The sequence below is a fragment of the Ursus americanus genome, chromosome 17, assembly GCF_024610735.1.
Source record: "Ursus americanus isolate L20-20 chromosome 17, mUrsAme1.1.p, whole genome shotgun sequence".
NCBI classification, from domain to species: Eukaryota; Metazoa; Chordata; class Mammalia; order Carnivora; family Ursidae; genus Ursus; species Ursus americanus.
Window position 1 is genome coordinate 18,407,032 of NC_142143.1, and position 25,664 is coordinate 18,432,695.

Consider the following 25,664-nt stretch of genomic DNA (forward strand, 5'->3'; position numbering starts at 1 on the left):
TAGTAAGTATTTTATTAAAAGAATGATCGAAGGGTGAATATGTCTGGAGAATTCTCCATCTAGATCTTGGAAAGCCGTTGTACACATATACATATGTATTACAGGCCCCAGGAAGCCCTGCAGAGAGGATATTTATCCAATGTTATGTTACTTGGTATTTCCCAAATGTGTTTGGCCAGGGGGTCTTGTTCAAGGAAGGCCTATTAATATTTTGCTGTTTTAGAGTTATGAGCTCCAGACCATCCGTTATAAACTAGGTTTGGGGTCCCAACAAGTAGAACAGCATGGGGTTAAGAGTATACTGTCTAGAGCCAAACTGTTTGAGTTCAACACCCCATTGCGCTCTGTATGAGCTGGATGGGCTTGCAGAAGTTATATAAGCTCTTAGTGGCTTAGTTTTCTTATTTTAAAATAAAGGTAACAATAAACCTATATTGTAGGGCTGCTGTGAAAATTAAATGAATTAACACATGTAAAATATTTGTAAGAATATCTGGCACATGGTAAGAGTTGAATAAATGTTTAGTCTTGGGGAGCCGAGTCTTGGGTGGCTCAGTTAAGCGTCTGCCTTCGGCTCAGGTCGTGATCTCAGGGTCCTGGGATCAGCCCCGCGTCGGGCTCCCTGCTCCGAGTGGAGCCTACTTCTCCTGCTCCCTCTGCCTGCCACTCTGCTCCTTCCCCCTACTTGTGCTCTCTCTATCAAATAAACAAATAAATAAATTTTTTAAAAAAATAGATGTTTATTCTCATTTTTAGGCACCACAGTTTTAGAGGGTCATAGAACTTCAAGTACTTTTAAATTCCTGGCAATTTGAAAAAGAGTTTAAGGATTAGGATTGTTTGTCTTGAAGAGGGAAGATGGCGCAAGGAAATGTTTGAAGAGCTATTATGGGAGAAAAATGCTACTTAATTTCTATTACTTCAGAGGTAAAAGAGCAAGGTGTAGAAATTACAAGGAGCATATTTCAAATCACTTAAAGGCAATATCTGTACTGTAGAAGGGTGCTAAAAGGCATTGAGTTCAGGTATTACTACTGTGAAACGGCCAGCAAAAGGCCGGGCAGAATCAAAACCAAAATGACGGTATAAATAAACTTACCTTTCCTGAATAGAGACAAAGGGTACAAATCTATCCAGCTCCCCCAAGATTGACAATAGGGGGAGAACACTCCATATGGGAGAATCACCTGTACTCTAGGAATCCCTCACTGCAGTCATATCTATATTTAATGAGCAAGACCATCCTTTGACGGCTTGCGGCATAGCAGAGAAGCAACAGGGACATTCAACTAAAGCTTAATACATGCTCAGAGTCATAACCCAAACACTGCAGTTGTGGGAACCTAGACCCTCTGGCCCCCCTGCCTGACTCCATATGGTGACAGCTTTCTTAGCCCCTAGCCACCAGGAGCACATACAGACATCCTAGCTCCCCAAACAAAAAGTGAGGTGTACAGAGTGAGGGCAGATTTCTCCCAGGTCAGGCTTCATTCCCTGCCTGAGAGCCCATCTTTTCCTGAGATGATTAGCACCCAAGTCACTGTCCCATTAAGGGACGATGTTGCCTGCCGATGGACTTGCGGCCTTGTCAACCTCAGCCAGTAACTACATCAAAATGTAGCACAATCCGTTCGGCATTTACAGGAGAAATACAGAAGTACTGTGTTTGCCTGTGTTGGCTAAGTGGTGAGACGGCGGTGCAGATGTTTTAGTGGCTTGGGGTCAAACAATTAGGAATACACCCAGACCTCTACCTGCTGGTCTGCCGACATCCCACTGTCCTCGGTTGTTCTAATGTTCAATTCTGCATGCTTTTATTTAAACATTGTCTGTAGCTCTCGATATTTTCAGCCTCTACTAGCTCATGTCCTGCGCCTTCTTAGAAAAATAGTCTCCCGAGAATCTTTGCTGCAAGTGGCTTAGTAATGGCTGTAAAATTAGAGGCTGGCTCCCTGGGGAGGTTGCAAAGAAGAGGTCTCCCTCCCTCTGCTAGCATTCCACTAATCACCTTACTGTAGATTCTCTAGGGAAGGGAACAAACAAATACATGGACATACAGAGCGCTGAAGTTCATGGGTATGCTCAGTTAGCATCCTTTAATTGACGGGGACACAGAGGTTCTGACTACGCAAGCTGCCTAAGGCTAGACACTTAGAGCCAAAACCGCTTCAGAATTCACCCTCCATGTTCACAGTGGACAGGGTTTTTGGAAACAAATGGAAAAAAAAGGCCTAGTCAATATTTGTCGTATTCACTTCCTGTGCTCTGCCTGTGCCTGGATGACCCATGCCTTTTCCCCACTGGATATTTGGTGAGCTCATCCTCTCTCATTTGTGCATTCAATTAATACTGTTTGAGTATCTACTGTTATCAGACCCTATAAAGGTGCTGGGGAGACTGGAGTGAGTCAGTCATTCTCTGCCCCTACAGAAATGAGAGAAGCTTGGGGTTCCATGAGGCAGAGTTGGCCAGGGAAGGTTTCTTGCAGGTGTAATGTTTAAGCTGAAACCTGAGGGGGGGGGGCAGGAGAGAAGAAGGGGGAACTTAATTCCAGAACAAAGAAATGCATAACTTGAAGGGAGAAAATAAACAAGGGCTCAGGTCACAGAATCCTCACAGCCTTTCCATCTGCCAACCCCAGCATTCCTGGGGACAGAGGCTGGGTGGCAGGGGGTGGGGCAGTCTAGGAAGATATGCCATGTTTACTATCTAAAGTTTGGACTGTAAGGTCCCACCTGTGACCCCTGGGCCTGGAGAGCGGGACTGGGTCTAGAATGAATCACGAGGGTTGCCTTTACCCCTCTGGCCGTAGGTCCGGAGCAGTCGCGAGCGGTACAAGTGTTTATGGGAACATTGCTTCTTTAATCAAAATAAGAAGAGCTTTGAGCTCCACTGGAGGGAAAAAAAAGTTCTTACAACCCAGATGACTTTTGAAGTTTTCTTTAAGGCCGCCAATATAGATTATGATACAAAGAACACCCATGCAACTCACTCCCTGCTTAAGAAATGAAACATTGCATGAGTGACCCAAGTCCCTGGAGACCCTTCCCCATGGGCTTGCTTCCTCCTCAGATGTAGCTATTAATCTGAATTCGCTATTACTCCCACCTATCATGTTAGCCTTTGCTATATTCAGCTACCCAGTGGTTTGTATGGCCTCGTTTTGCAAGCTTTGACTCTTCGTAAAACTGGAACCTTATTGCAAAGCGTCCTTCTGCAGTGTTCTTTCTTGGTGACAGAGCGGTGAACGTTGCTTTGGAGAGCTGTTCATAGTGTGGCAGGTCATCCATTCTCCCCTCTGTACATTCCTGGTGAGGCTGTACTCGCTCCTCTCCTACGGGGGGACATGTAGGTGGCTTTCATCGTTTACCCATACGGATGGTGCCGCATGAAACTTTCTGTGAGGCCAGGTGACTGTCTGTTGACTGGAAGAACTCAGATTGAAAACTGGCACTGTTTTTAGCTGCTAAACCGTTTAGAGCAGGACGCATATGAGAAATAGCAACACAGTGCTTACTTTTCGAACTTTTATGATGAAGTTCGATTTCACATGGTGAAAATTTAGAGTGCCATGACCCCATTAACGGCACATGAGTTGTGATTGTTCTTCGGTAGCTCTGGACTGAAACAGGGCGTTTTTCATCTTATGACCCTGCTGGCAAGAAAAGGTGTACAAAGAGGAACACAGGGACAAAAAGGCTCTTTTCCCTAAAGCTTCAAAAAAGAGCCTGGATTAAGCTGCTACCCCAGTTCTCCCCAGAAATGGGTCTCCTCTGAGTTGGATGCAACCCCAATCCAATGCAAGGGAGGGTGGAGAAGAAATACTCTAACAAAGAGGAAGAAGACGGAGGGAAGCAAAGACCCAGAGATTACAATAGAGATTCTTCCAGAGGAAGCAAGAGTGTGTCCCAAAAGATGGTCTCCAGGTATGTGAATCCTGCTGACAGTCCAGCTTGAACCTGACCAAGAACTCTCCTCCAGAGCAGGGTGGGGAATGATCTGGAACCCATTCTAGAATTTAATTGTGCTGCCCATACTTTCCTGAATGTTTTTGGTTTCCTGTTCATCCCAGTGGGCTTAGTTTCCAGATTTTTTGTCAACCAGAGTCCTTCCTGGTCCTCTCCCAAGAGATCAGTAAAATAGATAAGAACCCCTGTTTGTGTCTCCATGAGACCTCTTCTCGAATCCTTGTAATTGTTGTTTCTTACCCCAAATATTGTAGGGATCTCCAGACTGCTTCTGCCCTTGGCCCACTATAGTCTATTCTTGAAACAGCTGTTGGAATGCTCCTTTTAAAACATGAGTCCAAAAATGTATCATCTCTGCCTCATTACCTTCTATAGCTTCTTATTTATTTTCACTCTGAGTGAAAAACAAAGTTCAGATAACGGCTGATGGGTCATGGTCAGTTACTACTCTGCCTCCTGTCCTGATACCCTCCCTCTTGCTCATTCTGCTGCAGACACTCTGGCCTGCTTGGTGTTCCGCAGTCATCTTGCGTACTATCTTACCCCAGGACCCTTGCACTTGCTGTTCCCTCACTGCTTGCTCTCTCATTGACTTCAGGTCTGTGCTTAAATGTCACCTATTTATTTTTTGAGCTTTTCTTGACCACACCATATAAAATAGCACCTTCATGGCACCCCCGGAATATCCAATTCCTCTTTCCTGCTCTATTTTTCTCCCATTCAATCTAAAGACTGTATATTCTTCTTATTTTTCATAGTTACTATTTGTTTCCTGCTTCCAGAATGTGAGCTCCAGAAGAGCAGGGATTTTCCCCACTCTGTTCTCTGTTGTGTCCCAGCACCTGGGACAGTGTTTGGCACATGGAAGGAGCTTGATCGAATCAGTTATTGAAAGCTCCTGTTTACTTGAGACCAGTGATTTGGGACATGCTCTGTGAATGTCTTTGATTTGCCCCCAGATACCTCTGGGATAGGCCAGAACATAACTTCATTTAAGTTTAACATGAAGTGGTCCAAAAGGCTCTCCTTTTCCAGGCTTGTCCTGTCTGAAAATATCTTTAGACTTTCCTTCTCCTTTTTGAAGCATGCTTTCAGGACAGGAAAGAAGCTGAGAATAACTTAGGGTAAAGCAAATAATAAAGGGTAAAATAACTCATAAAACATAAGGCATTTTGCCTCCCAGGGAAATGTATATCTATACCAAGCTGAGAGCAGCAAAGTATAATAAGCCCTTACTGGGTATCCATCAATGAAGCCAAAATGGTGTGAAGAGCTTTTTCCGTTTTTCTTACTGAGCTACCAAGTAATACTATTGTCTTTATTTCAAACATAAACAAATAAAAATTCAACTAATGTATACAAAGATGGTAGCAGCAGACCAGAAGTTGAACTCAGATGAGTTTCCAAAGCCCACCCTTTCTCCACTATACCATTCTCCTTTTCTTGAGGAATGAGATGGAAGAAAAAAGAATGGACCCTAAGCTTGAAAAGATTCAGAAGGGCAAATCTGTTTTTGGGCAAATGGTTTTCACCATTCTCCATTGTGAATTCTATGTATCTGTAGTTTTAGTCACTAGTGACCAAGACCCTTTTAGAAAGATTTTCCTCCAGGATGGGAACGGGAAGGGATTTCTGGCCAATCCTTATTAAAAGAGGCTATTCATTTCAGTTTATTTTTCTCTGAGTCCCCACACTCTCCGCTCAAGAGTCCTCATTAAATAAGGTGTTACACTGTTATCTTTTATGCATAGATTCACTACTGGAGAAATCATGAAATTGTCTTCGAAATGTTTAGCTCTAAACCTTTCTTGCCTCCACCCAGATATCCGTGTGGAGTAACAGAAAGAGTTCTTTCTTTGTCCCTCACCCAAAGATGTAGTGAGTGTATGTGGGTCAATTTGTAAACCTACAGAGAACCCTTGCTTAAAAATAAAAATTCATTTACTAAGAGGTAACTATGATTATAGTCAAGTTTGGAGGTTCGTTCCTGAAGTCTCTCTTAGCAACCAAAATCATTGGTTTCTAAGGATCCACACTGATAAGCTGGAAAAACTCCCAATAAGGAAATTGCACACCAAACTTGAGAGTTAATTATTGACAAATTGATTCAAATGGGAAAGAAATAGTTTGGAGAGTTTGGTGGAGTGTTCTTAGCCAAAAAACTTCACTCACAGTTAAAAGATACACTTTTCTTTTCATTATATGCATAATATTGTAAGACTTTTGGCAAATAAATAGAAGTTGTACATAATCTCATAATAATTCATTTTGATGCATTTCATTCTAGTCTTTTTCTTTTTTTTGTTTTTTTTTTTTTGGCCTGGGCATAATTATTTAAAACATGTTTTAATTATCACATACTTCTATGGATCATAAGTATTTTCCCAAGTGGTTGTCATTGTAACCATTTAAGAATTAAAGTTAATTTTTCATTGAAAAAGTAATATGTGTTGTTTTTAGAAAAGTTGAACTATGATAAAAAAATAGAAAGAAGGAAACAAAATCATCTGTAGGCCCATCGCGTACAGACCACTACTGTCAACATATTTTAGAGTGATTACTGACACTGGCTCATGCATGTTGTTATTATTTGTTTTTTTGTTTTTTGGTTTGTTTTAAGATTTTATTTATTGGGACACCTGGGTGCCTCAGTCAGTTAAGCGTCTGCCTTCGGCTCAGGTCCTGGGATCGAGTCCCACATGGGGCTCCCTGCTCAGCGGAGAGCCTGCTTCTCCCTCTGCCTACCGCTCCCCCTGCTTGTGCTCTCTCTCTCTCTTTCTGACAAATAAATAAATAAAATCTTTAAAAAAAAGTTTTTATTTATTTATTTGAGAGAGAGAGAGAGAGTAAGCGAGAGAGAGCATGAGTGGGGTGGGGGGAGGGTTGAGGGCCAGAGGGAGGTTTTTTTTTTAATGGAAGTATAATTGACATACACTATTCTATCAGTTTCAAATGTACATCATACTGATTTGATATTTTTATACATTACAAAACGATTCCCAGCCTGAGTCTAGTTACCGTCTGTCACCACACAAAGTTATTACAACAGTACTCACTAATTCCCTATGCTCTACATTACATGCCCCTGACTTATTTTTTTTGTAACTGGAACCTTCCACCTGTTGATCCCCTTCACTTATTTTTCCTGCCCCCCAACTCCTGCCCCCTCTGGTAACCAACATTTTGTATCATGTTGATTGATTTGTGAATGTTACTTTCTTTTCAAAGGTGGCATAATCTCCACTGAGTGATTCCACTATAATTTTCCTAATCATTCCCCTGTTGTGGGAGTTTAATTAGTGTATGAATTTTTGTGAATTTTTTCCCCTAAAGTTAGATCTCCAGACTTAGAAAAACTGAGTCATGGGGCATCTGTTGTTTTAGGGCTATTTCTGAAGTGAGAGCCTTCTCTCTGGAAGTGCTTTTGTGAAGGGTGGAGCGTGGGTGTTGAACACCGCAGCCTATAGTCTGTCTTCCAGCCCTTTCTCCACCTCCCACCTTTGCCACCCCTTCCATCACCTGCCCCACTGTTGCCAATAAGCATGCCGGACGTGTGTCCACTCTTGGTTCCTGGCTCTGCTGTATTTTCTGCTCTATCCAAAGCAGAAACTGGTTATCTCTTCCTTTCAACTTTCAACTTAGGTAAATAGTAGGTGGGGCCTCTCTTTGTTTCTGAGCCAAGAAGGATGACATTGCTCTTTGCTTTGTTTAGGAAGTTACCTCTGTTTGTCTGGGAAGCTTCAGAGCAACCGCTATCTCTCTGGTCTTCCCTCCTCCATGCACACACACTCTCTCTCTAGCTGGGACCCTCACCTTGGGCTCCCTGGCCATCCCTGCCAAGCCTGACTTCTCTGCAGCCGGTGCCCATAAGCAATGGCTCTACCATGTGCCCTCGGAGGTTAGGAGGAAGAAAACGCAGGAAGAGTACCTGTGTGGAGTCACTTATTATTGTGCTTGCCAGGCCCAGAAGTTTTCATTTTTTGTGCTTTGCACACCAGTCGTAATAATAATAAAAGTTGATGTTTGCAGAATTCTCATGGTATCGCAGGAAAGATAGTGTGGTCAGAACACCGATGACTCTCCGGCCACTTTTGGCAAAGCATCATCATCTCTGATTTTATATTTTACAACTCCCTTAACCTACTCAAAGGCTTGTTGGGAAGGTCCCAGAACCTAATTCTAAACTGTGAAGTGATGATCAAAACAAAAAGTGTCATCATTGTAATTATCCATGTTTTCTCTTCAACAATCAAAGAGAAAGATATACTTCCTGGGGCACCTGGGTGGCTCAGTTGGTTAAGCGTCCTACTCTTGATCAGGTCATGATGTCAGGGTTGTGAGATTGAGTCCCACATCAGGCTCCATGCTGAGTGTGGAGCCTGCTTGGGATTCTCTCTCTCCCTTTCCCTCTGCCTCCCTCCCCCCCAAAAAAGATATATTTCCTAAACTACAAGATTGATGGATTTCATTTTCTGGAATTATAGAATCAGTCAAGTTAGATTTTTTTCAGTGTACATTTTGTCCATTTAAAGTTTGGGGTAACCCTTATTTATTTATTTGTTCTAAGAAAGTATAGAATATATTCCTTGGTTTTCTTCACAAAGAACAGTTCTGTCAATAAAATCAGACTTTCTGAATAAGAAACAGATGACTACCATGCATTCAAATTTGAGGATCAATTTACACATATGACTTTTTCTTTTCATGACAAAACTGATGATAGCTAAAACATCACCAGCCAAAGACACGGGAGTTGAGTAGCTATAGTGATTATTAATTTTTTGGCATTTAATAAAACCCACATATACACGAACCTTCCCTTCGCAATGAGACCTCATGTGTTCGCCCTATTTAGTACTACAATTTGTCCTCACTTTCCCCAGGAAAATACATAAATCAGTTATCTTTTGTGTTTGTCATTTGTCTAATCTTACAACCCATATGAAAACTTTGATTTGAACCCAATAAGCCTGATTCCCAGGGACCCTATTTAAGGGGACAAGGTTGTTTCTGTATTATTAATTTACTGAGATATTATTATTGGGATTCCAGGGGATTTCATCTGAGAACGGAGGTTTCCCTATGTAAACATTTTTGCCAACTGCTGCCCTACACATTTGAACCAAACCAAAATCTTAGGTCTGTAACTCTAGGTCTTTAGTGGATTTCCATGTGATAAAATTCTGTAGCATTTGCACTATTTCCTTCACCTTTTGTTACTTGATTTTGCACAGAGAAGTCAATAACTTTTGTTACATTAAGGAGTTTCTTCTACTCTTATATATTAAAAAAAGTCCCGTTCCTCCTCTTTCTGCATTTTATTGTGTTGCATGTTTTGCTCTGGTTGTGTGTGTGTGTGTGTGTGTGTGTGTTTTAAAGTGGGCCCCACACTCCATGCCCAGTGTGGGGCTTGAACTCATGACCCTGAGATCAAGACATGAGCTGAGATGAAGAGTTGGATGCTTAACCAACTGAGCCACCCAGGCGCCCCTCTAGTTTTGTGTGTTTCGTCTGTGTTAATTCCGGTGACTGTCTCCTTCACATTCCCACTTCTCTCTTCTAGGAGAATGATATAAACCTGACCCATATTGAATCCAGACCTTCACGCTTAAAGAAAGACGAGTATGAATTTTTTACCTATCTGGATAAACGTAGCATGCCTGTCCTGGCAAACATCATCAAGATCTTGCGGTATGAGATCGGTGCCACTGTCCATGAGCTTTCCCGGGATAAGATGAAAGACACAGGTAAGAAACAGAGGGATTTTGCAACAAAAGCAACTTGAATTCTCTTCAAAAACTACTGGCAAAAATGGTGTCTATCCTGGTAGACCACTGTGGGGGACTAAGCTGGAGGGGGTATGCTAGGGACCTAGAGGAGTGCCTAGCACATTTTAGACATTTAATAAATGTGCTTTTTTCACTTCCTCGAGATAGCTATTTCTTATATTAGTAATTTTCTTTTTCTTTTTTTTTCGTTTTTTTTTTTTTAAAGATTTTCTTTATTTATTCATCTAACAGAAATAGAGACAGCCAGCGAGAGAGGGAACACAAGCAGGGGGAGTGGGAGAGGAAGAAGCAGGCTCATAGCGGAGGACCCTGATGTGGGGCTCGATCCCATAACGCCGGGATCACTCCCCGAGCCGAAGGCAGACACTTAACCGCTGTGCCACCCAGGCGCCCCAGTAATTTTCTTTTTCTTGCTGCAATTTTATATATCCTAAATTTCAGCAATCATGAATAAAGCTATTATGAACATTCATGTGCAGGTTTTTGTATGGACATGAGTTTTTAACTCATTTGGGTAAATACTTAGGAGTGTGATTGCTGAGTTGAACTGCTTTTTTTTTTTCCCCTAAATCAAAACACTTTTTTCTACTGTAAAATCAAAAGGTTGTCTTTATTTTATTTTTTATTTTTGCCAGAGCAGTGAAGACATTGGGTCAAGAGGGTTTCAAGCTCTGTAGCTGAAAATAACATTTTAATTAGCAGAGATGCCTTAAAATGAGAGAAGACTGACCTCTTTGCACAGGCCACTGAAACATTTTCTAAAAGATACCTGCAAGGCCTTCCTAGGAGATCTCTCTTCTTTTCCTGCCCTCGTCCTTCTGTAGCTCTTACCAGACAAGGAAGTTTATTCCCAGATTCTGCACCCGCAGAGCGTAGAAAGCCAAGCCCATGGGCTCAGGTCACTGAGGGGCAGGCACTTGGAATTCCTCCTTAGATCAACCCTATTTGCCTTCCTTCCCTTCCACCTCCCGAGCTGCTTTGCTGATGAACGCCTTCTCTTGCTTTTCCGGCCACCTGCTCCCGACAGGAGTTGCAGGCCCTCAGGACAAAGGGCCTGCCGGATCCTGGGGCAAACTCTGCCTCTGCTTGGAGCAGGGGGAGGCTGGACCAGCTGGGGTCCTGGGGTAGGAAATCAAAGCAATTGACAAGCAGGCAGGCAGCTCCTTGGGGAGCCAGGGAAGATGTATGTAGATCGACTGAAGGGCGGGCAGCCTGAACTGAAGGCTCAGAAAGAAGGTTCTTAATGGAAACTTGCAAGAATAGTTAGGAGTCCAGACTCCAGAACCAGGGCATGCTACACTTGGTGTGACTTTGGGCAAATGACTGACCTTCACAATCTCCTACTGTATCAAATGGGAGTAACAAGAGTCTGCCTCGTAGGATTAATGAAATAATACCAGTGGAGCATTGAGAACCGTGCAGATGATGTTTAAGGGCTTAATAGATGTTCTCTATTCTTACCATTACCATCATTGTTATTATAAATCATGACCCCAGCACAGGAGCCATGAAAAGCCAGCCTGTACACAACACATTTTTCAGAGATTCTGAGAACCGGCAGATGACCTCAGAGGTCGTGCAGCCTAAGAGACTCCTTAATTTTTCATTGTAAAAAAACAGAGGCCATGACTTGCCTTAAGGCACAGAATGAATTCTGCGTGGTTGTGTGTAAGCCTGTGTCAAGCACTACTCTGCACCAGGCATCGTGATAGGAGCTGGGGCGGAGGTGGGGGAAGGGCTCAACACTACGCATTCTGAAGGTGCTCACAGGCCAACAAGGGTGACAAGACACCCAGGTGACTACAGTCGAGGGACAGGTATTGTGATGAGGGCGAGGTGACAGAATCTGGCAGGGTGTTGACATTTGAAACTGAGTTGACGTTTGACCTAGTGAAGACAACCCTGGTAGGACTAACCTTGAAAACAACATGTGTCTCATTTTATTTATTCATGTGGTTGTTCATCCCAGGCCCTACAGGCCACCCTACCTGACGCTGTTTCCTGACCCCAGTGTCCATGGAACCGAACGGTTGCTCAGGGCGCTAACGGTGCTCAAACAGCACAGTCTAGCCTCTGCAGAGAGGGGCGGCTCTTTGGGTTTCTTCGTGTTGTGAACTGGAGTCTGGGCCCAGAGACAGATCTTTCTAGGGAAAACAACTGTGCCTTTGCAGAGTGGGAGAATGATTAGAGGAAGAAAAGCATCATGGTAGATCTGAACCTTTGATTCTTTCACTCGACAAAAATGCCCTTTCTTCTGAGGGGCTCAGATCTCAGGAGCGAGTCTGACAGCAGGTTGAAGTGGGAGATCTGAACCCCTCGAATCAATTAGGCTAAACCACTTTCCACTCTTATTTTTAAACCATTCAAAAGGCCATGTGGGTGATAGAAAATGAAAGTTTTCAGTTTCTTAATTGCTAAAGTTCCCCACCCAAAACAGCTTAAGGGAAGGTTAATTATGGTGACATGTTAAAGAAATCCCAACCTTCTAAAATGCCTCCTGGAGAAGCTGATGTGACTTTAATAGGATTTTAATCCAGAGAGTCTTTTGAATACTTGAGGTCTATTCTCTTGCTACCCTCTCTCCTGATGACCTCAAATCCTCCTTCAACCCAACATGAAAGAGCATTAATATCTTCCATCGGTCCATCTACTAATCCTTTTACCTTTCCCTTTGAGTCTTCTGCATGACATTATGTTTAGAGGGGGATGGAAAATTCCTACGTGGAGGCAGACTGCAGCCAGGAGGAGCAGACAGACAGAATGTCTTGGCTAGATGGAGGTACGGGATTATCACCTTTTGAGAAATTTATCCGATTGGAGTTATTTTCCAAGAGCAGATGGACATCTGGTGGATTTTGTTCAAGCTGTGGTAATTATAAGAGTCCTGTGGTGGACGCAGAGGGAGTCCACACTGCCAGTACGACTGTATTTTCTGTGGGGAGGGGAGGGCTATTTATGTATTTACTTATCTCTGTATCTGTCTATCTGTCTGTCTGTGTCTATCTGTTTGGCCTGGGGGCACTTACAATTTTGTCTTTTTTATTTGGATCGATTCCTGAAGCAGTAATTTAAGGGGAAGAGTTATTGTGAGAAGACCAGTGTAGTGTCATGACGCTCATTCCCTCCCCCTTACACACCCCTCCCCACTCCCAGCCCTGTCTTCCGGCCCCCTTGCTGCTTCAGTAGTGCTGTCCTGACGCAGGGCCCAGATAGGCTGAGGTTTCAGATCAGTTGTGGGGGGAGGAAGGCTAGAATTCCTTGGAAGAGTCTGGAAAGCCTATGGGATTGTAGGCAAGATGGTACCTATGTGTGTGCCTGCATGTTTAAAGAGTGATTTTCAAAGGGCTCATGGTTTCCAAGGAGTTGAGGACCCTTAGAGAGAAGATGCTTCTGGCTGTAGGGGGCTCCAGATGGCTGGGGGTTCCCCATTCCCAGGGCCTGTGCCTGCCTCTCTTCTCTCCCTTCCTCTGCTCTTCCGTTCTGTGCTGCCATCTTCCCTTTTCCTCTTCTCAGTTCCAAACCTTCTTCCTGTGCATTTCACTTTGCCCCAAGGGCACTTCTCAGGGCTGAAGGCGCTTGTTTGTGGCCCTGGGTCTGCAGGAGACCAAGGATCTGCATGTTCGCAAAAACACACGGGATTGATAGCCTTTTTCAGTCCACCTGGGTGCTTGCTGGGTGCGTTGATGTTGTCCTAAGTCATGACAGCTGGGGATGAGACTTTTGTTTCAGCAGAATGCCTCATTGATACAAGCAGACCTGCAGCTAAGAGGATAAGCCAAAGCAGGGGGTGTGTACCAAGCCCGGAGCTGGAAGCAGGGCTGGAAGCGGAGCTGGTGTTGTGGGTATGGGGCTCGCTCCCTTGCAGTCTGTTAGAGGCAGCTCTATTCGCTGACGGGGGAAGATGCAATGCAAATGTGATTTCTAGACCCCAGTCCATTTGCCAGGTCACAGGGTTTCAAGTTAAGGACAATCATAAATTTGTAAGCAGACTCTGTTTCTAAGAGGGATGATGTGAGGGGTGCTGGGAATGACCTGTCATTTCCAAATACCACTTCCTGTGCATGTGATTTCAATGCCGTATCCACTTGGCTGGGTTATATCGGAAATAGCACTGGTCTAAGAGATAGAAGGCCAGCTTCCCATGCAGGTTACCTTACTTCTTCCTCCCTCCCTCTCTTCTCGCTTCCTTCTTCCTCCTCTCTTCTCCTCTTCCTTACCTTCCTGACAACACCCACGACCCAAACCAGTATCCTCTTTTTTGTTTTCATTGTCTTTGGAATTTTTGTGGCATTTAACCATGATACCCCTGGAATTCTCTCTTTCCTTAGTATTTTATAAATTATGTGGCTCTAACTTATTACAATCCTGACTCTTAGGGTTTCTTTCTTTTCCTTTTACTACTCCTTCTCAAAGACCACAGTTAGCTTTGTCACCTTCTTTTCTTTTGTCCACATTTATGCCCTAATTCAGTTAATCATTCATTTGTGCAACTTACATTCACCGAACGCCCATTCAGGGGCAGCTGTGGGATAGGGACGCAGTAGGGAGAAAGACACGCATGGCGCCTAGACTCAATGTGTCTTATAATCTAGCAGGTGGTTCCCACATGGCATGATACCTGCAGGGATAGGGAAGTGTGGTTTGTACCAGGAGCACTTAGGAGGTACACTGAAGCCAGTCTTGGGCATGAGAGGGAGAAGGGGGAGCAGGGTCAGGGAGGGACCCCTGGAGGGAGACAGACATAATAGGCAAGAGGCTTTCGATGTATTCTGTTTGTCTCAAGGTAGATTGGCCATAACTCCCATTGTATGTGGCAGGTACTCAGACTGAGTGCAATGTAAGCTTTCAGAAACCAGAACTCGGTATCTGGGGATACAGCAGCCAACCTGCCAGTAGATCTGTTTATACGCTATATGGCATCTTCAAAGGGTATTGGGAGGATAGTTCCAGTTTAGGAGGGTGATTGGAATACAGGATGCTGCGGGTCATTCTTTTACTTATTCATGATTTCACACATATCCATCATTGATTTATTCCGACACATTTTCACCTCTTCACTTTATGCTAAGGCCCTTTCATTCGTCTGGTTTTCATTCTTATTTTAACATGTGGATGGAGAGATCAAATGCTTTGCCTGTCACGTCACTGGTAAAAGTGAGCCCCGAGCCCACCACTCTTCTGCTCCGTCCAGGAGGGGGAAGAAATCAGTCTGGCACCAACAGCCAGCATTTGGTGCACCCGGTCTTGCTAAGACCTTCCCGAGGGATTAGCGCACCAATGCTTCTCCGTGAGGCTGGAGGCCACGCCTCAGAGGAGACATCCAGGAGCCTGGAAAGAGGGGGTGAGAACACCCTTCTATTTTGGGCCCAGGAAAGGAGATTTATTGCCCTCCGTGAGACAGGCTGGAGGCAGAAGTCTGGGGCAAGGCCGGGTGCCTCGCTGGCTAGACCCTGGGGCTGGTGGATGTCTGGTGGAGGGAAGGGGTTCATGGGACTCAGCCTGCACCTTAAACTGCTGTAAATTTAATAGCCCTTCTCTGACCCATTGGCCAGGAAGCAGGCTCCCACCAGGCCTGTGGGGGCCTCTTGCTCGGGAGCACTCCTGAGCCAGCCGCCCCTTGGCGTCCGGGCTGAGCAGTTGACCCCGATTTAATGAGACCACGACGTGGGTGTCCAGGGCTGGCTCTCCGGCAGGCTGCTTCCCTTGGAGCCAAATCAATATTTATTAATGATCTGCCCCCCTCCAGTGCCTCTGGCCTCACAGAGGGCCTCTGTTGCACCAGCCTGCCCAAGTCATTCATTAACGCTGAGCCCAGCGGCCCGTGAGGCGGTCGAGGGGCCCACAGAGGCCAGCCCACCGCAGAGATATTTGCAAAGGTCATTAATGAGCTAATCTGATTTAACTTTTCAAGACGAAGGCCTGGGTCGCTGGGGTCAGTCTCTATTCCCAGCACTGTGCTGGGGTGGGGGAGAGGCCCACCATCGCCACTAAAGAAGAGAAAGGAAATGTGAAGGTGTCTCTGAGCAGCTGAGAACTTCAGTGTAAAAAGTTACTACCCCTAAATCCGGGATGGCTTGGGATGGGAGATGGGGAGCACCCAGGTCAGTCCTAGGGACTTTCTCCAGGTGCTCTAGAGTCCTGCTTTAGTTCTTCACCTCCTTTCTGTCTCCAGGTGGGAAATCAGGAAGCTAAAATCAACCCCCCACTGCCCCGCACCTTCTTCGAAGCCTGCCCGGCAGAGCAGTTCTTCAGGGTCCTCATTCTGCAGTGAGCTCAGTGTTCTTGTACAAGTCCCCGCCCCTCTTCGAGCCTCGGTTTGCTCATCAGAAGAGCAGAAATAATGTCAAGCCCCTAGCATTGCTTTGAGAATGAAAACAATGGAAGTAGTGCACTTAGCACAGTATCTGGTGCAACCTAAGCTCTCAAAAAATTAACTTCAAAGGAAAAAAGGCAGCTATAACTTTCGGCTGGGAAAATCGGACGATCCCAGGTTCACAGGTGTGAACTCTGACCTGCCACCAGTGACCTCTGTGACTGTACTCAACCAGAGAAGTGTCTCTGGGTTTTCTCTGTGAGGTTCAAGTGTGAGGATGGCGGATGGACCCACTGTGGGTATGTCGATTCTCACCCCAACCAAGGAAGCAAGCCAGAGACTGGCTGCCTCACGCATTTCACAGCGGAGAAGCCGGAGTCTCAGGGATCAAGTCGCTTGTTCAGAATCACAGGGTTTGTGAGTGAGAGAGAGGAAACGTGGGCTTCAGGCCCAGGATGTGCCCACCTTTTGCACAGGGTAAGGTGCAGGCTTTCCAACTGCACCTGCAAACAGTCCACCTTCCCTGGAGGCTCTTGGGCTCGCCAGCTCTCGGGCCAGGTGAGGGTCTTCAGCTGCAGACCAAGCAGGGCCCCTGCTCCATCAAGGGTGAGGCGACAAGAATGACTGGAGTCGGGGGCTCCTGGGTGGCTCCGTCAGTTAAGCGACTGCCTGCGGCTCAGGTCATGATCCCAGGGTGCTGGGATCGAGCTCTGTATTCGGCTCCCAGCTCTGGGGAGGGTGGAGGGGGGCACTCTTCTCCCTCTGCTGCTCCTCCTGCTTGTGCTTTCTCTCTCTCTCTGTGTCAAGTAAATAAATAAAATCTTTTTAAAAAGGGGGAAAAAAGAATGACTGGAGTCTACCAACTGTAGGCTTCCACTGTTCTCTGAAGACTAGCCATTTGTCCGCCCTTGTGGGGTTCCAGCCTTCTTCTTCTCCCTTTCACACCAGTCTTCCCTTCTGTCTCCTGCCCTGGGGACTTCAAGCTGCGGCCTCACACAGGAGGTTAGTGGTCTTACAGGTACGTAGAAACAAACACGGATATGTAGCTATAGGGACACACCGTGGCTCGGCCTCTCTGAGCTCTGAGACATGCACCTCCCCGCATACATGAGTGTGTGTGATGTGTGTATATAAATATATGTGTAGAACTGAAAGAAAGAAATATGATAGACTGTAAAACAAAGTGCAGGCTTCATCCAGAAAGGTAAAGGTTTGGTCCTGTGTTGTCTGGGGTCCTCTGTAGTCTCCTTCCTGTAGCACCTGGGTCTTCACACTGCTCGCGTCACGGCCTTGTTGAGAAGTGAGCCATGTCGGGACCTTGCTTTCCCCATTCCCGACAGCCAGAACTTGCCTCTTTGGGGTCACATTTCCTTAAGCCTCGTCCTGCTCTCCACGGCGATGGCTGCTGAACTCGTCTCAGTCGTGGGCCTGGCCTGAGTCTCCCTCTACCCCAGACGATACACAGGCTTTACACCCAGTGGCCTCTGGGACAGGATGCTTTCACCTCAGAGGAGGTCTGGGGGGGCGGGGGACGGGTGAATAGATCCAAAGGTAGGGCTGGGCTGCTGCCTGGATAAAGAGGGTACCAGGCCTATCGTCCCTTGTCACTTGGCCTTCTAGAGTGATAATAATGATAATAATGGAACCAAATTCTTATAAGGCACTTGCCATGTGCCACGCGTGGTTCTAAGCACTATTCATACATTAGCTCATTTAATGCTCATATGCTCTGAGGTATATTATTATAGTCATTTTACCAATGGGACCCTGGAGGATAAAGAGGTTAAGTAATTTGCCCGAAGTCCCAAAGTTACCAAGTAGCAGAGGCAAGATGTGGACCCAGGCGGTTCGGCTCAGAAGTCTGTATGACTAGCACCAACGTTTGCCGCTTCTCCAACCTGGCTGTGTTCTGGGCCTTTTCTGGGTGGTGACAAGGCTCCGAAACTACCGGACATCCCTGGACAGGGGTGAGCGCCCCACAGCCTTGCAGTGCTGCCTGGGGGTCCCTCACAGTCTCTGTGACAAGGGTTTGGGGTTTGGGGGGCTGCTCCCCTCTTTGTCTCCTCTTTGCCAAGACTTGAATCCTTTGAGGTTTTACAGTCTTCTCACGTTCTTTGATTTTTTTTCCTTTTCCACCTAGAGGTCTGAACTAAGCTAATTGGCCCAACTAGTTCTCCCTTTGGAGGAGCTAAAAAACAAAACAAAACAAAACAAAACAAAACAAAACAAAACAAAACAAAACAACACACCAGAGCTGACAATATGCTGGTTCTGCTGCCCTCTGGTGTTCGGCAGGGAGACGGCCATGCGCACAGCTCTGAGTCCAGGTGGGGCAAAAGGCTTGCGTCTGTGGAGTAGAACCTTGATCCTCTGGTGAGAGGAGAAAGGGGAATGGGAGGCGCAGTGCATTGTGGGCGCCGAACAAACGCAGGGCTATATTTCCAGAAGCAAGCAAGATGGACATACTAATTGAACTAGAAGTATATTTTCATGTCCCCTCTGGCCAGAGGCTCTTCACAGCATTCCGGTAGGGCTCGAAATACAAAACCCAAAAGGGATTACAGCAACAAGTGAATCCAATACCCCACGTTGTATAGAAGGGGGAAACTGAGGCCCAAGATTAGAAAGCCTGTTAGTATCAGAGCTTGATTGCGAATGGGCTTCTGACTCCAGTCTCCTTTCTCTCCTCTTCCTCTCCCTCCTTCCCTTCCTCTTCCTCCTCCTTTTTCTCTTCCTCATCCTTCCTCATCCTCCTCCTCTTCTTCCTCTTCCTTCTTTTTCTTCCCTTTATCACCATCATTAAATTCTTCGTCACCCTCATGGTTAATACAGAAAAGCGCTTACTGAAGACCACTCACTGTGCTAAGATGTGTCACCTTTGCTATAGTATTTAATTCATGCAAAAATGAAGTAATATGGAAAGGTGATTCTAATCCGTATTGTGGATAAAACAATAAGCCTCTGAGAGATAAAATACCTGCTCAATTACACAACAAAATAAGTAGCGGACTTCCCAGTCTCACCCGGAGACTTTCTACTCTGCTCTCTAAGCTAAGAGCAGAGTTAACAAAAATTCCCAGGAGCTTGCCGGTGAACAATAATAGTATTTACTATGTGCCAGTACTGTTCTCAGTGAACACACATATTAACTCGTTTAATCTCATATTGTTCCAATCAGGTAGTATCATATAGTGCTATTATTATCCCCATTTTTACAGTTAGGGAGACTGAGAAACAAAGAGGTTTCATAATTTGTTCTGGGTGCCACGGATGGTAAGTTCAGAGATAGCATTGCAGCCGAAGGTGGCCGGCTCTGTTGTGCTGGGTCTTGATGACCGCCAGACTGACTCTCCCTGAGACAAACGGAGCCAGGTCTGGACGGAGGACGGACCCTGGCTATCCCAGGTCCCTTTGACCCAAGGCAAGGCCGTGTCAGGTGCAGAGACCCTCCCTCTGGGGTCTGGACACAGGATGATGTATGAATTCGTATCCCCCTCCCTCTCCATCTCCTTACACCACCTTCTTCTTCAAGAACGTCCTGGCATTGTTATCTATTTAAATGTATATATTGTTTCTTTCTTGCCACCCACCCCCACTAGAATGCAAGCACCGCAGAGGTGAGGACTCCCTCAGGGTCTAGTGCCCCAGTAGTAGGTGCCGAATACATATTTGTAGAATCTACTTCGACAAGGTGAAGGGTGCCCCAAGTGAGAAGGTGGGGGCAGCAAGACAAGGCTGACTTGCCCTGTCTCTGGGGGCAGCTGCAACTGCTGGAATTATGGATGATTCCCAGGCAAAAGAGAGAGCGAGTGAGTGGAGAAAGGGTGCCCTGGAAGGGAGGTGATGGGGTCATGACATTCTGGGGAAGCTGGAATGGTCTCAGAGGGAATCCTGAGCACCGGATGACCACACTAGATGCCCTTTCTCAAGTCCTTCCAAATCTGAATAAGGAAGAGACCCCCTTTTCAGTGCTGACAACAGAGGTCCACTGTGCAAGGTAAAGCCGTGGACTCAAGAAGAAAGAAAAGCCTGGAGAAACGTTGCAGAGACAAAGTAGGGAGCCAGGTGCCATGCTAGGTGAGCAGAGCCTGGTGCTGAGTCATTTAGACTCCAAAGTCTAGCAGCTGGGACCCAGGAGGTCTATAAAGAGACTTGTCCTCCTTGTTCCTCCACGTCCTCATCTGTAAAATGGGGATGGTAATAACACCAGCTCCTGGGGTTGCTATGTGGATTGGCTGGGGCAGTAAATGTAATGTGTCTAGGACAGTGCCTGGCAGCAAGCAAGTGCTAGGTAAGCCTTAGTTAGAATACTACTGCAAGGTGGTTTCCTGTGACTCTGACCACAGAGAGCCAACCCTGAGAAGTGGGCTTCTAGGGGCATAGAACCTCCAGGTGGGAGACGGCAAGGCCACTTGCGCAGTCAGGCTCCAGAGCCCAGCTAACGATGTGCTCTAACTCCCCAGAGTGGGAGGATGGATTCATGGTCACGACGGAAACCACCGCGTCATCCAGATCTGAGTTTGCATCCTGACACCTCTGCTTCCTAGCAGAGGAAACCCTGTATTTGGGTTTGCCACCTAACCTCTCTGTGCCTCAGCTTTCCTTGTTTGTGATCTGGGGAGACCAATAGCACCCGCCTCACGGGTGAAATATTGAGAACAGCACTCAGGGTTACTTTTTATCACTCACAGCTTTGCACCTCACATCTGTGGAAACAAGGCTCTAAATGGCCTTTTGTTAATGCTGTTGAAATAAGCATCTCCTTTTGGTGGAACGTGGCCGATTTCTTGCCTGCGGCTTCTAAATGTCAAGATCAAGAGGTGCGTTTCCCCAGTCTGGCCACTAGATGGCAAGCATGTGCTTTCCCGCCTCACCTGAGCTGGGCCAGGATCCGAAACCACCTGCCTGAGATGGGAAGCTTCCTTTTATGGGTGAGACGTTGGGCTGCGCCCTTTGCCTGCGTTCTCATTTACTCCTCACAGGAATACCCAGATTAAAAGAGATATTCCACCAAAATGGTAAGCACAGTGGCTGGCACCCGGTAAGGGCTCCAAAAACATCTGCTAATCTTCCTATTGTTGTGGCTATTAGTCCCATTTTTGCAGTTAGGACTGAGGCACAGAGAGCAAAGGCAGGTAGATGCAGCCCGGATTCCAAGCCAGACCTTACTGACTCCAAGTTCAGCATCTTCTCCTCCAAACCTCATTTCAGGGGAAGCATGGGGTGCCTTGGCCTCCCTTCACAGCTCCCCCCAGCCTCCCATGTCTCCTTTGGCTCTGTGACTTTTCCTGAACTCCAACTTTCTCACTTCCTGTGTGGTCTTCAACTAGTTATTTGGGCTTTCAGAGCTGCAGTTTTTCATCTGTACAATAGGGGTCACGATGCCTTCCTCATTTTGGAGATACTTCAGAAATCAGAAACAGCCACTAGCCCAGAATGACGCTCCGTGGATGGTAGTTACTGTTGTGAATGCCTTACAATTTGGCGTAACCAGAGTTCCTTCCTACCTTCCTTCCTCTGTCGCTTCTCGCCCCCCACTTCCATGCCCTCCCTCTCCTCCGGGCACCTGGAGGAGGCACTCATGGCTCCCGTCCTCGTGGACCTGACAGTCCAAACTGTCCTAGTCTCTGTTCATTCCTGGGACAATTCCACCCATGTGTCTTCTTCCCCGTAGACCACACAGCTCAGGCCTCGTCTACCCCCACCCCCGCCCCAACGAGGCTGCTGCAAAAACAAGCCTGTCGGTTCTTTATGTACTAGAAGCCACTATCAAATCCTAAACTGCCTGACTCCATCCTGTTTCATCAATGGAACTTTCAAATTGGCTTGGGCATCAAAAGATTCTGCCAGGGTGATGCCTGGGAGCCTTTGGGAGGGAGCCATGTGATAGGAAGATGGGGTCTCATGGGCTCATCCTTGCTTAGAACAGCTCTGGTTTTATCTGATTTATATTCCGGGGTTACGTGTAATGCTTTGCTACTAAAGAAAACCATCAAAAACCACTCCGCTATACCATAATAGGTGGGAGGGAGATAAATTTTGAGATAATTCAGAGAAAATCTTCGGGAAAGAGATTACGTTTGGGGAGATGTTTTAAAATTACTTTCTAAGGTGCTAAGTGAAATAAACTAGGCAGAGAAAGACAAATAATGCATGGTATCCCTTATATATGGAAATTTTAAAAAAAGAAAAGCACCAAACTCACAGAAACAGACAGTAGATAAGCGATTGCCAGGGCCTGGGGGCTGGGGACTGGGAGAAATAGGGCGAGGTTGGTAAAAGGGTATGTTTCAGCTATAAGGTGAGTAAGGTCTGAGGACCTAGTGTAAGACATGGTGACTATAGTCGATTTGCTAAGAGAATAGAAATTTGCTAAGAGAGTAGAACTTAAATGTTTTTACTAACGTCCACAGATAAATATGTGTTAATTAACTAGATGGGGAAAATGCTTTCATCATGTATACCTGTGTCAAATCACAATGAGGTGCACTTTAAATATCTTATAATTTTATTTGTCAGGTATACCTCAACAAAGCTGAAATTTTTTAAAAAAATTAATTTCCAAGGAAAATGGGAGTTAACTTTTGTATTATAGTTAAGTTGGGGGTTCTATGGGACCGTCCTTGTCCCCCCATTGGTTTGTCTAATTGGGGCTAATCCATGCTTCTGACCTTGGTGAGGCCTTTGGCCATGTCCTGTTCATCTTTCGCTCAGGACTTTGCCCTTTCTGTGTTTCAGTGCCCTGGTTCCCAAGAACCATTCAAGAGCTCGACAGATTTGCCAATCAGATTCTCAGCTATGGAGCGGAACTGGACGCAGACCATCCCGTGAGTCCCTGTGTTGGTGGCCCTTCCCATGAGATCTTTCAGTCCTCCCCTCCTGCCCCTACTCCACTCCCTGATCCCCAGCAATGTGTCTTCATTTGTTTGCTTGTAGGACAGACATTTGTAGGGTGTCTTCATATCCATCATCACCACTATGGTTATCGAGGTCGTGATTATTGTTGGCACAAATATGGAAATTATTGTTTCTAGTATATATGATGTACACATGTGCACAAACACACACGTATACGAAAATCATCTTCCTTTCTGTTTTCATATAATTACAGAGGTTTAAGTCGGTTTTGGGAAACAGTAAACCACTAATAACTCTACCAGGTACAGCAGGGCAGTGGCGACATTGGACCTGGATCCTAAAAACTTAGTAGAAGCTGCTGAGGGAACAGTATTGTGCAAAGGCTCAGAGTCCTGAAAATATCCAGAATATTTTGAAATGCAGAATATTTTGAAATGGTTGGCAGATGCATTAGGTGTGAGGGCCAGATTTTAAAAGGTCTGATGTGGGGCCCCTGGCGGTGTAGTCGGCTAAGCATCTGACTCTTGGTTTTGGCTCAGGTCGTGATCTCATGGTCATGATCTCAGGATCGTGAGGTCATGCCCTGCATCGAGCCCTGCACTGGGCTCTGAGCTGAGCTCAGCGAGGAGTTTGCTAAAGTTTCTCTCTGCCCCTCCCTGTGCTTGCTCTCTCACTCAAATACATAAATAAATCTATAAAAAAGTAATAAAAAAATAAAAGGCCTGATGTACCAGACAAAGAACACAGACTGTGTCCTGTGTCTGGTGGGCAGGGGAGCGGGTCCCTTCCTGGGTTCAGAGAAGTGGACCAGGGTGGGGGGATTTTATCACCATTTTCTGTGGGGTGGAGGATTCTGGGGAGGAGTAGTTGAGGCTGGACTCAGGGCCAGGGCCAGTTCTGACATCCTCCTTAGGTGAAGAGGGCCACCATCACATGGGCTGTCACTTCCTCTCTGCCCAGGCAAATGGCTTCTTAATCTTTAAATGACTTGGAAGCTGCTTTCATTTCCAATGGTTTAGTGTAACTCAGTGACAGTGTCTGCATTTCATCTGGAGTCTGTGTTCTTACGTATCTGTGGGTCTTTACAGTTGAATTAAGTTGTGAACTTGCTGTTCACAAAGGCTCTTTGCAGTAAGCAAAGCAGATGTTCCCATTTCCCAGATAGATTCACTGAGGCCCAATGAGACTAAATGACTTTTCTAAGGTCCTGTGTTAATCTTTCAGTCTTAAGACTCTCACCCCAGTGCTCACAGTGCCGGAAGTTAAAGGTCCAGCTAGTGGCAGAAATTCCAGTGCTTCCCCAGAGACAAAGAGAGAGTTATCTCTGGAGTGGCTGCTCTTTTAAAATATGAACACGTGTTACTTATTCTAATTCAAATAGTAAACCCCTTATAGTGGACTTAAAAATACAGAAAAGCGTGAGGAAGAAAATGAAGATCACCCATGATTCCAGTTATTTCTCTTTTCCTCTTGGTGGCATTCTGCACTTTTTTTTTTTTTATAACAAGAAACTATTTTATTAACAGAAACAAAGGCGAATTCTCTCCTGGCTCCCAGACTTCAAAATAGGAAAAAAAAAAAAACACCTGTTGTCACACTGTCCTGAAATAATCGTGTTAATTTTGGTGCGCTTCCTTCCTCCTCTCCCTGTATCTTTCCCTCTGTCTCTCTATTATTTAGACATTAATATGTATGATTACTTACGTATATCATTAAATTATTATATATATAATTTTGTAGGCATTGTCATAACTTATTAAGCAGCCGCCAACGGCCAGCGTGTTTCTGGTCTCTCTATTACAATCGTTTTCTGGCCTGTGCCTCTTGACAAGGCTGCCCCATAGCTTCCTTGATTCCTACTTGTGAAACTGCTTAGCTCGGGATAGGAATCATATTTCAGTCTCCTAATACATTTATACTTAAGCACCTTCTCTCCCAAAACACTAAAGGTAAGGTTGGAGGATTTTGACCCCCGTTCACCTTCCTGGGGACGATGCTGCCTTCTCCGGTGGGGCCCAGGGGCAGTAAACACTCTCCAGGAGACGCTCCAGAGCCCCTTCCACAGGTCTTTGGCTGTGGGCCTTGGAGCAAAGCATCTGCAAAGAGATCATTCCTCTGGAAAAGCCGTCTGGTCACCTTGACCCAGTGCATTGAATCAACCCATCAGGGTGTTTCCTCCTCTTACCCGCCTCCAGACCTCCTGCCCTGACCCAAGACCCTTCCATTGGCCACACTTGCTGCTCATTTGGGACAGAGGGGAAAGAGGGAGGAGGCCACAGACGTGGACATTTCCCTCCTCTTATCCTTGTGTCTCCTCCCGCAGATGAGCCGGTCTTCAAATTCCCTGAAATTCATTTGTCCTTACAGACCCAGCCCACATTTTTGGTTCCCTGGCCTCTCGCTGTGATGAATTTTATCGTAAAAGAACAATTTTGTCAGGTACACGATCTTCCCGCCGAGGAGGCCAGGCTCTCTCTGTTCCTTCCTCAGAGCCGGGGAACCGCTGGGCCAAGGACAGAGTAAGCCCTCCAGAGTGCTTGCCCGCACTCCCTCAGGCCCCACAGGCCTTGGCTGCCATGTGTGAGGAGTGGTGGGTGTTCTTCCCGTCAGGACCCTCTGTTCCACTCTGTCCCCGGTGCAGCCAGGACGCTCCCCTGCCCTTGGCAGTGTGCGCTGATGTTTAACTCAATATCTCACTTCGAGGCCTCCAAAACAGCGACTCTGAGAAATGCAGCC

At 46.0% G+C, this 25,664-nt stretch overlaps 1 protein-coding gene across 1 annotated transcript in view; it reads left to right on the forward strand.

Annotated features, from left to right (window-relative positions):
* PAH (phenylalanine hydroxylase) overlaps positions 1–25,664 on the forward strand; it is a 67,162-nt gene that overhangs the window by 11,729 nt on the left and 29,769 nt on the right. The window contains exons 3-4 of the mRNA XM_045780176.2: positions 9,532–9,715; positions 22,809–22,897. Coding sequence (XP_045636132.1) covers positions 9,532–9,715; positions 22,809–22,897 — 273 coding nt within the window. The remainder of the gene's footprint in view (positions 1–9,531; positions 9,716–22,808; positions 22,898–25,664) is intronic.